This window comes from Dipodomys ordii, unplaced genomic scaffold (assembly GCF_000151885.1).
Source record: "Dipodomys ordii isolate 6190 unplaced genomic scaffold, Dord_2.0 Scaffold15, whole genome shotgun sequence".
In the NCBI taxonomy this organism is placed as follows: Eukaryota; Metazoa; Chordata; class Mammalia; order Rodentia; family Heteromyidae; genus Dipodomys; species Dipodomys ordii.
This window is the reverse complement of record NW_012267231.1, coordinates 7,377,886-7,392,694: the sequence shown is the minus strand read 5'-3', so window position 1 is coordinate 7,392,694 and position 14,809 is coordinate 7,377,886. Positions and strand designations below refer to the sequence as shown.

Genomic DNA, 14,809 nt, shown 5'->3' with positions numbered 1-14,809 from the left:
TGCAGACGAAGACAGAGAAATCATACGGGGCCTGGAATATTACTCAGTGGAAGAAGCAGCAAAATCCCATTGCATGCCGCAGCATGGATGAAGCTTTAGAACACAATGCTAAGTGAAAAGACACAAGATGATCGCTACATTAGATAAGTAGAGTCACAGCATTGGGATAGAAGCCAGGGGAGAGTATGGTTTAGTACAGTATAGTTTCCATGTGGGGGGAGGAGAAAGTTCTAGAGACAGGTTGAGACAAGGCCTTCCTACTAACATGACAGTACTATACACTCCAATGCTTAAAATAAGTAGCAAAAAGAGAGAGGAAAGCCAAACCCTTGGGACTCAATGTCCAGATGGCAAGCTGGGCTCCAGGAATGGACGTTCCTGTTGCAATACCATGTCTGCTTTTTGATTTTTTTTGTGGGGCTTTTGTTTTGTTTTGTTTTCAGCCTCTGTAACAATAGGTTTGGGTCACAACATAACTGAAGTTAGTGTTGTCAGCTGTGGGGCTTGAACTCAGGGCCTGATCACTATCCCTGAGCTCTTTTCCTCAAAGCTAGGGCTCTACCACTTTGAGCCACAGCACAACTTCCTGTTTTCTGGTAGTGCATTGGAGATAAGAGTCTCATGGCCTTTCCTTCCTGGGCTGGCTTTGAACCTCGATCCTCAGATCTCAGCCTCCTGAGTAGCTAGGATGACAGGCATGAGCCACTGGCGCCTGGCTTACCTATCTGCCTTTTGAGGGGTTCTTCTTTCCATAAAATAACTCTTTGTGGTTTTTCTTGGGCTAATTCAGAAAGGAAAAAAAACAAAACAAAAAATGTCCCCTCCACGTAAGCTGTGTTATAAGCAATTCTTCCAAAGCACCTGACATCCCAAACTCCACACACAGGATGCAATCACTTAACTTCCTCCAAAGGAGACTTTCCTCACAATGGGTTCCCTTTGGCTGCGATCAGCGTGCTTCTACTTTTCTGCGGACCGGGCTTGAAGCTCGGGCTTTCCTCATTCTCTTCCAGCATTTTCTGGAGAATCACTTGCAAGGCTTTTCCCAGCAGGCTGGCTGGGAGCCCACGGGACAGTGGAGGGACGTGGACAAGGGCTGCGTGCCCATTTCCGTGGAGGAGGGACAAGTAGTAGATGTAATCGCAGACATATCTGCAACCACACGAAAGGCCACGTGACTCTCCAGACCATGCAGGCCACGGAGGCCAACCTGGCACTGCCATGTTCCCAAGGCCATGAAGAGAAAGGCCCATCCCTCAGGGAGAATTACATTTGCTTCTGCTCAGAAAGGCCAGGGAGAGGACTAGACACAGACAAACACAACACACACACACACACACACACACACTGGCTCTTGGTCTTGGGGTCTTACAATCAGCAAATGGCCAAATACATCTGCCCTCCAATGCCCAACCAGTTATACATATAACTGGCTATATATAACTATATACATATAGTTAATTATGTTCAGATAATGCTTTGAAGTTCGTGTCTTCATTGGGTCATTTGTTCATGCATTTCTTGAAGAAATGCATAAAGAAAATGCCTACTTGGGTGGGGGGGAGGCTAGACTGCAGAGACTCGGATTAAACGAGTCTTCACCTGGGATTAAAGCTGCGTTGCTAACTCCTAACTTTGGTTCCTCCACACCATCCATGTTCTGAAGACCTCTCCTCCTATGACAGTAGATATTCCCCAATCCAGGTTAGGGACAAAGAAGGGTGGCCGTTGGGGACACCTCGTGGTCAGGAGAGGGGCTCTGAGGCCCTTCCCTGGGTCCTGCCTGCTCAGCACCCTGATGCCTGCCCGGTCCCCACCTTCCCGCATCTCCAGAAAACGCCACCTCCATGCCCTCAGCCATCACGCGCTTGCAAAGCGCCTTCATGCTGACCACCGACGTGATCACATCCGGGCCACCTGTGAGGCACACACCAGCTTCCGGCCGGAAGCCCCGGATGTCGGCGTCTCTGTAGCCTCGGTTCTTTCCACATTGTTCCAGAAAGATCACCTTGGCTGAGCTGTCCACACCCACGTGCACGGCAAGCTGTAGAGGAAAGGAGGTCACTGAAGCCAGCCATGAATTGACCATGAACCCCCATAACCCCGTCCCCTGCCTGTGCGCCCTAATTAACGTAAGTAGAGCCAAAGCAGCAGGGCTGCTTTCGAGCGAAACCGAAACCACACTGCACGCACATTTAAATGCATGTGTATTTCCACATGGTCTCCTTGTGAAGGAGTCAGGAAGGCCACCAGGGGACAAGCTTAGCATTTTAGTGGCATCTCTTTAATAAAACTTGTGTAAAGGAAGTTCATAACAGTTCGATAAAGTCTCATTAGGATTTATTTGAGGTAATTTGTCTTCTTTGTTTTAACAGCTGCGGAGTGTTTTAGCTAGATTTTTTAATCTAGGTTGTAGGTGTTTTATTAACTTTGCCATGTGATCTTTTTTTTTTCAAGTTTTTATTGTGGTTCAGTGGTTACATAATTCCCCAAAGTTCACAGTATTGTGGGATAGTGATGCGTGGTTACAAGTCACAAACACATTCTAACTTTCATGGGGCAACTTGTCTCTCATGGTCTATCACATGTATGGGTTCTATGAGCTTTGCGGCGCAGTTATTTCTTCCACATTGGGTGATTGCCATGTGATCTTTTGAGCCGGAGATTAAGAAAAGTCTGATCAGATTTTTGGTTGGGGGATGCACGCGTGCATGTGCGTATACACACACACACACACACACACACACACACACACGCTCAAGACTAACATTCTACCACTTGAGCCACAGCTCCACTTCTGGCTTTCTGCTTGTTAATTTGAGATAACAACCTCATGGATTTTTCTTCCTTGATGCTGGCTTGGAACCTCAAACCTCAGATGTCAGAATCCTGAGTAGCTAGGATTACAGGGTTGTGAGCTACCAAAACCCAGCCAGGTATTTCATATATATATATTTCATACACACACACACACACACACATAGTTAATTATGTTCAGATAATGCTTTGAAGTCCCATCCCAGTGGCTAGACCATCCTATCAACAACTCTTCCCAACTCAGGACATATTTGTCCCCTGTCTGACCTGAGGATCAGCCAGCCCCACACCTGCACAGCTGGGGCCTAACCCAGGACACCTCCACTGTGCAGAAACTACCTTCAATCCTGGCTGGGAACGACACTTTCCGCTTGCTCTCCTGCTCCTCTCTCTCCGGACTTGCTTTTGAGGTCTACTCCATGTTTCAGCTTAAACCTTTATGAACCAACTCAGGCCTTTGGCCAGCCGTTGGGACCTCATCTTGGTGGGACAAGGCTCGCTCACTCCAGCCCTTGGCCCTGGAGTGAGTTTGGGCAAACCCACGGGTCCTGGGCTCTCTTCCACCAGCCTCCTGCGCCCACCCCCTCGTCAGCCCTCACTCACCTGTGGGTGAAAATCTTCCCAGATGCTGGCGACCCTCCTCGCTGCCTCCCTGTAATCCACGGGCAGCTGGAAAATGAGGAGCTTCAACTGTGGGTGCATCCCTAGGCCCAGCTTGGAGAGCTCCTGCAGGATGAGGAAGAGACAAGGGAAGTCCAAACGCTGCTGCAAGCTGCTCCCACCCCGGAAGCTCTCCTGTGGCCTGGCCTTTGCCGTCAGAGAGCTGCCACGTGAGATACCAGCAAGGAAACATGGCTCGCGTGCCCCGGGCAATGCCCCGCACAGTGGCACCTAAAGGGGAGCCTAAGGAGGTACACCTGACCTACAGCCCTGCGCGTTTGGTTTTGTCATGCATGCTGGTCCTGGAGCTGGAATTCGGGGCCTAGGCATTGTCCCTGAGCTTCTTTTGCTCAAGGCTGGCACTCTACCACTTGAGCCACCGCTCCACTTCCAGCCTTTTCTGAGTAGTTTATTGGAGATAAGAGACTCATGGACTTTCCCCGCCCAAGCTGACTTTGTACTACGATCCTCAGACCTCACTCAGCCTCCCGAGTAGCTAGGATGACAGGTGTGAGCCACCAGTACCCAGAGCTACCTGTTTATTTGTTTGTTACAAACAAGATCTGGCCTGACCTCCACAAGGCGAGAGGAGCAGGTTGAACAGAGTGTGTGCCCACCAAGGATGGGTAGATCTCACCGACTCCAAGTTCAAGAGCACAGTGGTCAACACGCAGGGCACTGGTGCAGGATCTGAATGACCATTCTCCCATTCACGAATGAGGAATCGGAGGCTGGATGATGGAAAGACCCGCCCCAAAGCCCCCACAACCGGAAGGGGACCCTCTGAGCCCAGGAGAAGCGGAGCCTGCTTTAGGAAGATCACCAACCCACGCACCCAAGCGACCTGGTCTCCCAGAGGCCCTGAGAGAAGGGGCTGCTCGGCCTCCCTGGGCAAAAGCAGCAGAGCCCAGGGCAGGGACTAAAGCCTTTTCCTGCTGGGCCCGGCCGAGGACTTACCTTCACTGCCTCCCAGCTAGAATTCACCAGGTGCTGCCGGAAAGGTCCAAAACCTGCAAACGAACCCCCATGTGGAAGAGGAGAGACTGCAAAGGTGGTTCCCAGACGGGGGCGTGGACAGGCGAAACCCTGACCCTCTACCTCAAGTGGACACTGGGTACAATAATGAACTAAAAACGGGCTGGGGGGGCTCAACTGTAAAAGTACAACGATGCCGGCCATGGTGGTGCCCGCCTGTAATCCTAGTTACTCAGGAGTGTGCGATCTGAGAATCATGGTTCAGAGTCAGCCCAGGCAGAGAAGTCTTTTAAACCCAAGGAAGCAGCAACAAGCCAGGCGTGGAAGTGTGTGGCTCAAGTGGTAGAGCGCCAGTCCTGAGCTCAAGCCTCAGTACCGAAATACAGAAGAAAAACATGGCAAGGGAAAGAAGCCAATCCTGAATCACAGTCAGATCAGCAGAAGTCTCATCTCTTATCTGTTTTCAATTAGGAAAGAAACAATGCACCAAGCCAAGGTGTGAAGCTGTTCTTCCAGCTGAGGTAGGATAGCTGTCCATCTGCAGGCCCTGGTGAGGACCTGGGGAAGAGGCTGGAAGCATCTCTAGAACCTGGAGGCTCTGGGGGAGGGGGCGGGTCTGTTCCCCTTTCTCTCTCTGCTACTGTTGGTGTCCAGAACACTACTTTGGTCCCCATGCCCATTGTCCTGGCTGGACTCACACATTCGGCAAAGCCAATGGGAGCAGGAGCCTGCCCTGGCGGCCTGATGTGCTCCTAAGGAAGCCAGGTTACACTCGGGAACGGGTGGCCATCCCCAAATCATCCCAGATCAAGGCTGCAGGTCATCCGCTGCCCCATCAGACCATCTGGGGTTTGCCAGAAAGCCGCAGGCTGCCACAGCAAACGTGCCGGGCCAGGTGAGAGTAGGGGGCAGAGAGGACCCCGCACATTCTAGTGTGCCTGACCAGCACCGGATGCACAGAGATGAGGTGTGTTTAGGAATTCAAGGGTCCTTTCGAACCACAGAATCTCTCTAGATGCAAAAGAGCACATGTGAGAACAGGAGACATAAGAGCAATTCAAACAATTTCCTTCCTGCCTTCCTGCCTTCCTGCCTTCCTGCCTTCCTGCCTGCCTTCCTGCCTTCCTGCCTTCCTGCCTTCCTGCCTTCCTGCCTTCCTTCCTGCCTGCCTTCCTGCCTTCCTTCTTCCTTCCTTCCTTCCCCTCTCCTCTCTTTCTTTCTCTTTTTCTCTTTCTCTCTTTCTTTCTTGTTCTCTCTCATTCTTTCATTCTCTCCCTTCCCTTCCTTTTTGTTCTTTCTCTTCCTCTTTCTTCCTTTCCTTCTCTCTTTCTCTCTCATTCTCTCTCTTTCTTTCTTTCTTTCTCTCTCATTCTCTCTCTCTTTCTTTCTTTCTCTCTCATTCTCTCTTTCTTTCCTTTTCTTTTCTTTCTGCCATCAGCAGTACTCAGTGCATTCTGGATAACCTGAAGACCCATAACTTCCAACGAAGAGAACTGACTTTACCCCAATGCGAGAATCTTCATCTTTTGTGTCCTTCATTCAACACAATTTGGAGAAAGAAAGAAAAGAAAAAAAAAACAACTTTAAATGTGCTAAATGTGTCTCGCTAAAAATAAACAGCACGCTTTGGCAGTTAACTAAAAATAAAGAGCTTTGTGAAGAGAGATCGAGCCCCGGGGGAGCGGCTGTGGCCGGGCTGCGAGGGCAGGGCGGCGGCCTGAGCCACTTCCCTTGAGCTGGTGGACTCCACACCCAGCAGCCATTGCCCCTTCCAGGATGACCTCTGGGGTCCCCCTCGGGATAAGGGGCCACAGGGGGAGGGGAGGCTGCGTGCTCTCTCAGGTGTGGCCATTGGAGATGGGCTGTTGAGGGCCCTGAATTTTCTGCAGCGCCCCCAAGTAAGTCATCTCGGGGCCAGCAGGTACCTGCTTGGCCTCCTCCCCGAGGGGCTGGGGGACACGCACGGAGGCCACGGCGCGTGCACTCAAGTGATGTGCCAGGAATGAGCCACGGAGGGAGGCACGCAGGCCTGCTCTCCCCAAGGGGCTTTCAGAGGGAGCTGCACCCCCCCCCGGGGCCCCTCTGGAGTTGTGGCTCCAGCAGCTGCCACGATTCCTCTCCCCCGCCCCCCCCCACCGGGGAGCCACGTATAACTCTGGCAAATGCGCATTCCAGTTCAGTCTAAAAACAGGCACGCGGGGAAAGCACAGCCTTACCGGTCACCACCACGCAGCTGGACGGCGGCTCCATGAAGCCCTGGTGCCCGGGGGGGCCGGGTGCACAGCAGGTCCCAGGCCAGCCCTCTGACCCCCCCCTTCCTCTCTGGCCTCATTGGAGGTGTTTGGCCCAGCCTCTCCACCAGGCTGCATTCCCAGGCCAGCCAAGGCCCAGGCTTAGGCGGGTAGGGTGGTAAGGAGATGCCCTCTGAGAACAGAAATAGCCTGGCCAGGACGCAGGGGCCAGGGTGCTATGGGGGACTCACTGGGTGCCACACTGGGGTGTGGGGTGCTTTGCTGCTTAGGGTTGTTCAATGATGAGCCCCATGGGATGGGGGTTGGGGCAGGGGACAAAGACCATGTGCTTGTTTGCCAGGACATCTAGAACTGCCATCCATGCCTCTGTCCCACCCTGGGCGGTGGGAAATGAATTCTTTGCTTCTGCAAGCCCATCTCTTCCCATGTGCTAGTTCCTAGTCGTGTCTAACCACCAGCTTGGTTGCTTTAGAAGTGGACTCTGGGAAATATGTGAAGAAGGAGTTGGAGAAGAGCAAGGGGGGATGAGGGAGGAGGACAGAAAGATGGAGAAGGCTAAAGAAAGGGTGGGTGGGAGAGGGAGCAAGAGAACAAGAGCCCCTCCCCCCCACACAGCAAGGATGATAATGACTCCCTGCTTTGCGGGTACTGGGATTTAAACTCAGGGCCTGGGTGCTATCCCTGAGTTTTTGTGCTCAAGGTGAGCATTTTACCACTTGAGCCACAGTGCCACTTCCGGCTTTGGGGGTGGTGGGTCAGAGATAAGGGTCTCATGAACTTTCCCGTTCAGGCTGGCTTTCAATCTCAATCCTCAGATCTCAGCCTCCTGAGGAGCTGGGATGACAGGTGGGAGTTTGGGGTGCCTGGTAAGCCCGTTTCTAACGTGCCACCCAAAGAACAACCCTGAAAAGCTGGGGCTCACCAGCTGGGCTAGCGCAGGGTCTGCTGGCGTCCCTGGAGACCTCTCCACACCCACCTCTGACCTCTGGAAAGTTCTTCTTCCGCTCTCTCCATAGGCCACTGCTTGCCAGCCCCACCCCCACCCCACCCAGGGCAGGAGAGGCCCCAGCTTTCCGTGCGTCTGAGAAGCCCATCAGTCTTCTGCGAATTCTATCAAATAACCTTTGAAAAAAAATGGGCTGGGAAGGTGGCTCAGTGGTAGAGTGCTTGCCTCACATACACAAAGCCCCAGGTTCGATTCCTCAGTACCACACACAGAGAAAAAGCCAGAAGTGGCGCTGTGGCTCAAGTGGTAGAGTGCTAGCCTTGAGCTGACAGAAGCTCAGAGACAGTGTCTAGGCCCTGCGTGAGTTGAAGCCCCAGGACTGGCCAAGAGAAATAAATAAATGAAGAGAATCCTTGGTGATGTTGGAGTTTGAACTCTGAGCTTGCTAGGTAGGCGCCGTACCACTGAGCCAGGCCTCCAGTCCCTTCTGTGCTGGCTGCGTCCCAGCCCAGCACCTGCCTGCACCGTGATCTTCTATTGTTCACTTTCCGGCACTGCAGGGATGACAGGCTTGTGCCAGTGTGCTCTGCGTTTTCGGTTGAGATGGGTTCTCCCAGAGGGTTTTTGTTTTTGTTTTTCTTCCTCAACCTGGAACCTCGATCCGTATCTCTAGAGTGACAGGTGTGCACTGCGGGTGCCTGGCTTTCCAACGCTGAGAAGTAAGAGGAACAGAACTCAGAATCCTTTTTGCTCAGCCAAGCAAGGATGTAAGAATCCCTCAAGGGAGTTCACCCAATGGTTCAAGCATGGCCAACCAGTCTTTTAGAAAGTTCTGTAAGCTCTCTATCAGAGATGTACTTAATTAGCCCTGTTTATCTATTTATCATCTATCTATCTAATCTATCATCTGTATAGTTATCTCTCTATATCATCTATACATCAATCTCTATCATCTATCAACCCATCTCTACCATCTATCTAATCTATCATCTCTGTATATTTATCTCTATCATCTGTTTATCATCTATCTCTTATCTCTATCTGTCAATCTATCTGTCTGTCTGTCTATCAATCTATCTCTCTGAGACACAGGGCCCTCTTACTTGGTTCACTGCTAAGAACTAGATTCCACGGGTCTAGAACCTGGGGGCTCCACACTTCGGTCTCCTCTCCCTTTTGTTGATCCTGAGGTAGGGTGGGCTCATGTTCCTGGGTGGTGGAGATCTGGAGGGAAATGGCCCTGTGCCCCCCCTGCCGGCCGGCTCTGTCCTCCCCTGGGAGACCGAGGCCCACCTCCAGGAGGAGAGGACCGCCCGGGGCTGGGCCAGCGTGTTACTATGCTATCACTTTCTCCCGTTCCCTTAGGTACGGGTGGAGGGTGTTGGAGGGGTTCCGTGGGTCGGCAGCATTCACTTCAAGGGCCATTATGAATAAAATCGGGCCATTTGGAAATGCCCGGGTAAAGTGGCCACAAACTTGGGTACTTCGGTATTAACCAGTGTGTTTATAAGCAGCGTTCTTTAAGAGTGTGCATTTTGAATAATGCTACTTTTCTGATGATGCTCTTGCAATGTTTATTATCGTTGTTGCTGTTTTTTTTTTATTAGACAGTGCTGTTCTGCTGGCTCCAAATTCCTGGGTTCAAGTGATTCTCCTACCTCAGCCTCCTGAGAAGCTGAGACTACAGGCATGTACTATAGTACCCAGGTCTTACTTGTTTTGTTTTTCTGTTTTTTAATTTGACATGAACTATTCTTATTTTAACTGAAACTAGAGCATGTCCTGGAGTTGCCACTTTTCTGTAATTCATTGACACTTTCCTTCTTCTCTGATCGGTTCTTTAATTTTGAATTGACAAAAAAAAACCCAAAAATACAAAATATTTTTACTTAGTCATTATGATATGTCTACTATTGTGTTTTTCCCCCACTTGGAAAAAAAAATTCTCCACCACATTCTCACTCTGTAAAATGAAAACAGCTCAGAGAAGGATGGATTTTTGAGGCCTGCCATCTGTATTTTTCTTTCTTTCTTTTTTTTTTCCGCTGTAAAAACAAATGGTCTCTAACAATTGCTGATGTCAAACACGATCTTCAGGCTGTTGAAATACAGTAAGCCTGAGAACGAAGAAGACCACTGGAGGGAGACGTTTGATTTCACAGAAAACACCGTGACCTTCCTTACAAGTTAAGTTCCACGGAGGAAAATATTTGGAATCATATTTGACTCCAGGATTAGGAGGTCAAGGTGTCACACAGACACACACACACACACACACACACACACACACGCACGCACACACACCAGCTGCCTTCGTGAACAGGAAAGCAAACCAGAGAACCCCACATATTCTCACCAGGGATGGCAAATGCTCGCTGCCAAGAATGCGAGATCTGAAGCCCTCAAATAGTTCATGTGTTGAACCAGTCATAAACCATTGGAGGATTTGTTTGAAATTCCTTACTGGCAAGTGTGGACCTCCTGCTGAAAGCCGGCCGAGGGATTAAAGGGTTTGTTTATTGTCTCTAACACAAACAGCTCTTAAAATGTGACCTATTTTGATATAGTTGACCTGGAGGAAAGTGAATCAAACCATTCAAATTCCTTTGGGAGGTGGGGGGGGGGAAGAAATCAATCATCTCCCTGCCCCCAAATATAAAACCCCAGCCACTTGTGGTTTCAAAGATAATGGTAATATAATACAATATATAAAGATAATAGTAATAGAATCTATATATAAAGATAATAGTAATGTAATAGAAAGATAATGGTAATGTAATTCAATTTGTGTGTGTGTACCAACCAACTTTGGTTTTGGCTCCCCAGGTTTATCCCTAAGATCAGAGCCATCACCCATAGACAAATTGCTTCTTGTTAAAGCACTGATGATCTAACCTGTCCCTGGATTTCCAGACCAGACAATTAAGAAAGAAAAGACCAAGCAAGGAGCAGCCACAGGTGACAGGCAGTATGCAAATGAGTGGGCGTGGCTGTGTTTCCATCCTCATTTATGATGGCAGAATTCAGAACTCCATATCATAATGGCATGATCCAATGTGCTTTTGATTCTTCTCTCAACTATTGGCAGGTATAAGAACTTTTTTTTTTTTAATTCCCAAACTGTGGAAAAATAGAAAAAAAATGGGTTGTCCGGTATGCTGGTTGTCAGTTGCTAAATCTTGTATTGGCATATACTATTTTCCTTTTTTCTTTTTCTTCTTTTTGCTGGTCATGGGTCTTGAACTCTGGGCCTGGGTGCTGTCCCTTAGCTCTTCAGCTCAAGGCTAAAGCTCTACCACTTGAGCCACAGTGCCACTTCGGCTTTTTTCTTTTTGCTTATGTGTTGCTGAGGAATTGAACCCAAGGGCTCATGCATGCAAGGCAAGCGCTCTACCACTGAGCCACCTTCCCAGCCCATACTACTTTACTTATAAGATGATGCTGGTAGTGATTCCACGGGACCAGGTTCTGGGATTCATTTCAGTTAGTGGCGTAAACAGGTTTTATTAGTCCCACCTCACTGGTGGTTTTTCAGCCCTTGGTTTCAGTTACCCAAGGTCCATGATGAGCTGAAAACAGGAGATGGAAAACTTTAGAGCTCAACAACTCAGGAGTTTTAAATGGTACGTTGTTCCCAGCAGGGGAATGGAATCCTGGGCTGTCCGGCCCCATGCTGGCTGGCTGCCAGAGAGGTGGCAGGTGGCGGCGTCCCCGCTGCTGATTGTATTTAATACCGACCAGGAGGAATGAAGCTCCCAAGTTTCTCAGGGCATCTTGTTACTATAATGTCACTAGTGGTTCCTGTTGTTCTGTGTGCTTTGCCTTTACATTTTCCAGAAGACTTGTTGCAAATATTGTTTGTTTGTTTGTTTATAGGAACAAAGAGACACGGCAAGGGTTAGTCATCTTAGCTGCACAAGGAGGAGGAGGTAAAAGAGGATCTGGGTCTAAGCCTGGCCCGGAACAGAAGCCTGAAATCCTACCTAAGAAAACAAAACTAAAGCCAAAAGGGGCTGGAGGGGTAGCCCAAGAGACACACAGCACCCATTCAGCAGGCCTGAGGCCCTGAGATCAAACCCCACTGATTCCCACCCCCCCAAAAAAAGATAAAACACAAGAAATGAAAGTGAAAGAAAATAGGAGTACTGCAAAAACAAACACATAGATAAACAGGTAGATAGATGGGTGATTGTAGACAGGTGATGGGTAGAGGATGGATGGATAAAACTGACAGATGAACAGATGACAGATAAGACAGGAAGATAAATAGATGGACCGGTGGGGATAAGAAGATGAAGGCTATCTGCTAGATGACAGACAAATAGATGATAGGCAAATAGACAGAGAGAGAGACTGATAGATAATTGATCCATAGGAAAAATAGAAACAGGAGGAGCAGAAGGTCAGGGCTGCGGGCTGGCTGGAGTCTGTAAACCCCCTAATATTTGGAATAATTTGTATTTGCAGGGAGGGTGGGCAGGGCCTGGTCTGGTGGCCTTGGGGTGGAGGCGGGGCAGCGGGGATGGGGGGAGGGGAAGGGCACAGGGGAGGGGGGGGGAGCCCCTGGGGACAGGGAGGGCCCCAGGGCCGGGTGTGGCTGCGGAGAGCATGGAGTCAGGTAAGCGGATCCGTGGCTTGGGCCGGGGCCACCTGTCCCCCACCTGTCCCCTTCCCGACTCCCCCCCTCCGCTGTCCCCCCACTGTCTGCGCCCCCCCCAGTCCCGCCCCACGTCTTGGGTTTCAATGGCCGGGTGTAAACCGAGCCGGTAAACAGCCACGGAGCTGGAGCCGGGAGGGCGGGAGGGGAGCAGGAGGGGGGCGGCCGCGCACCTGTCACCCCCGCCCTTACCCCTGCCACCCAGATCCTGGGAGCCCGGGGAGTGTGTGGGGGGGAATGGCCCGGACCTGGACTCGAACCCCTGTCCCCAAGCTCAGATCACAGCTGGTACCCCGGGGGACCCGGTGGGGGACACAGGGCCTGCGCCCCTGACAGCCCCCTGCCCTGACGCATCCTTGGTGGGTCCCCCTTGCCCTCCCCCCTTGGGTTGCAGCCCCCTCCCCCAGCAGGTGCCATTTCCCATTCCCAAAGCCCAGCGGGACAGAAGCCCAAGGGGCAGGTGGGGCTTTGATGGCCAGGAAGATGCCCTCTTCCTCCCTCCGCCCCCCTTTCCTCCTGTGGGGCGCAGGGTCTCCAGCCAGGCCAGGCAGGTTGGAGGGCTCCGCTGTGCCCTGTAGGTTGGGGCACAGGTGGCCACGCCTGTACCCCAGGAGTTCAGACCTCACGCCAGCCACCATCTCTGTCCCTGGTCTCTGTAAGCCACAAAACAAGCCAACAGCAAACCCAGGGGCCCTGTCCGGGGGATAAGCTCTCTCCCCCTCCAGGCAGCCTGAGGAGAGGAGGTGGCCACCATCTACCTGCCTTTAGCTGGGCTTCCCCACGGACCGTTTGCTCCATCTCCAGACCAGAAAAGCATAGCTTACTTCATTTTATATGCGGAGCAGCAAGTGATGCTTCCTCTTTCGTTTGTACTTTCAATTTTTTTTTCTCTCTCCCTTGAAAGCGCGTGCAAATGGCTTGCGTCATGGGTGCTTTTCCTCCTCTGTAAGGTAGAGAATTGGGACCAGGGAAGAAAATAGCTTGTAGTTGTCTTTTGTTGTTTCTCAAGGTCGGTGCTCTACACCTGAGCCACAGCTCCACTTCCGACTTTTGGGTAGTTCATTGGCGAGAAGAGTGTCACGGACTTTTCCTGCCTTGGCTGGCTTTGAATCTTGATCCTCGGATCTCAGCTGCCTCAGGAGCTGGGATTATGGGGGTGGGGAGCCACTAGCACCTGGTTTTGCTGGGGTTTTGGTGGCTCACATGACACACAGCAGTGACACATGGCTGGCTTCCATATGTGTTAGATCTTCCTAGATCGGAGTTTTGCATAGTTGAACCATTGCCTGAATTTTGATAGCCCATTTCCAAAACACGAAAACAACCAAGCTTGAACAGATCAACAGGGAATCTGACCAATTGCTTTTTTAGCAAAGAAGCATGAAATGAAAAATTAGGCTTTCAGGTAAGGTTGTATCAAGCCCCTACTTCGCTCTCGTGTGGAAACAAAGGGGAAAAGGCCTGCATCGGTGGAAGCCTCCTTTTTTTCAGCATCTCTGGCTCGGTGGAGGGGGTCCTAGCCAGACAGGATTTAGAGGTGCCTTATAGTGATTCAGATCATTCTGATATGCCCTGTAATCATTGTGATTCTCTCTCTCTCTCTTATCTCTTTCCCTCCCTCCCCTCTCTCCAGAGTGTCTACATGTTTTTCATTTCCCTGAGACCGAAACTCATCTGAGGTTTCCCAAGACCATCTGCTGCTGTCATTTCAGTTTATAGTAGAAAGAAAGAGAAAAGGCACAAACAGCCCAGTTCTGTTACAGCCCTCAGCCTTTTCTTTTCTTTCTGTTCTTTTCTTTTCTTTTCTGTACCAGTCCTGGGTCTCTGTCCCTTAGCTTTCTCGCTCAAGGCCAGTGCCCTACCACTTGAGCCATAGTTCCACATCTGGCTCTTCATTGGTTGATTGGAGATAAGAGTTGCACAGTTTTCTGCCTAGGCTGGTTTTGAACCACAACCCTCAGATCTCAGCCTCTTGAGTAGCTTGGATTATAGGCATGAGCCACTGGCGCCTGACTGATTTTTTTTTTTTTAATATTGAGGTTTTTGGGCCAGGAAGAGCCATAAAGGAATGGGACCTTCAGTGAGAGATTGCTGTGCACAGAGGGAACACAGTGTACTCAGGTTTAATGACCCCAGGGTCTTTGCACCTTCTCTTGTGATTCCTTGCTCCATCGTGACACCAACACAATGTACCATCTAGACTTCTGTGTGGATCACACAGCACGGCGTGGGGCTGGAGGTGCTGGTGTCCTGACCTTTCTCCCAGGGTCCAGGGGTGGCGTGGCAGGGTAGGGTGAATGACCAGAACTTCTCCAGGACGGTGGGTGCTCAGGTCTGTCCCTCTGACCGGTGAATCATTAGTTTGGTGATTGGCTGGCTGCCTTTTTCCTACTTCTCATTTCTCTGATATTATTTATGGTTTATCCCTGGGAAGTTCTAAAGAGAGGATTGTAGGAAATTGTGTGGGTTTTGTGACATAGAAATTTCAGGGCAAAGGTGGGC

The 14,809-nt window shown here is 50.6% G+C and overlaps 2 protein-coding genes across 6 annotated transcripts in view; one reads left to right on the top strand and one right to left on the bottom strand.

Moving 5' to 3' along the window:
- Nucleotides 1–923: 923 nt before the first annotated feature.
- On the bottom strand, nucleotides 924–4,481 carry Pgpep1l (pyroglutamyl-peptidase I-like). Its single transcript, XM_013011889.1, has 4 exons — nucleotides 4,435–4,481; nucleotides 3,421–3,543; nucleotides 1,818–2,044; nucleotides 924–1,152 (listed from the first exon to the last, which is right to left on the bottom strand). The coding sequence occupies exons 2-4, from the start codon at nucleotides 3,517–3,519 to the stop codon at nucleotides 924–926; spliced, it is 555 nt and encodes a 184-aa protein (XP_012867343.1). The 5' UTR covers nucleotides 3,520–3,543; nucleotides 4,435–4,481.
- Nucleotides 4,482–12,224: 7,743 nt separating this feature from the next.
- Fam169b (family with sequence similarity 169, member B) overlaps nucleotides 12,225–14,809 on the top strand; it is a 29,891-nt gene continuing 27,306 nt past the window's right edge. For 3 of the 5 annotated variants that reach the window (XM_013011840.1, XM_013011839.1, XM_013011836.1), the window contains exon 1: nucleotides 12,225–12,268. In XM_013011840.1, the coding sequence (XP_012867294.1) occupies nucleotides 12,259–12,268 (10 nt within the window). In that variant the 5' untranslated portion in view covers nucleotides 12,225–12,258. The remainder of the gene's footprint in view (nucleotides 12,269–14,809) is intronic. The other 2 variants (XM_013011838.1, XM_013011837.1) reach the window with 2 other exon arrangements.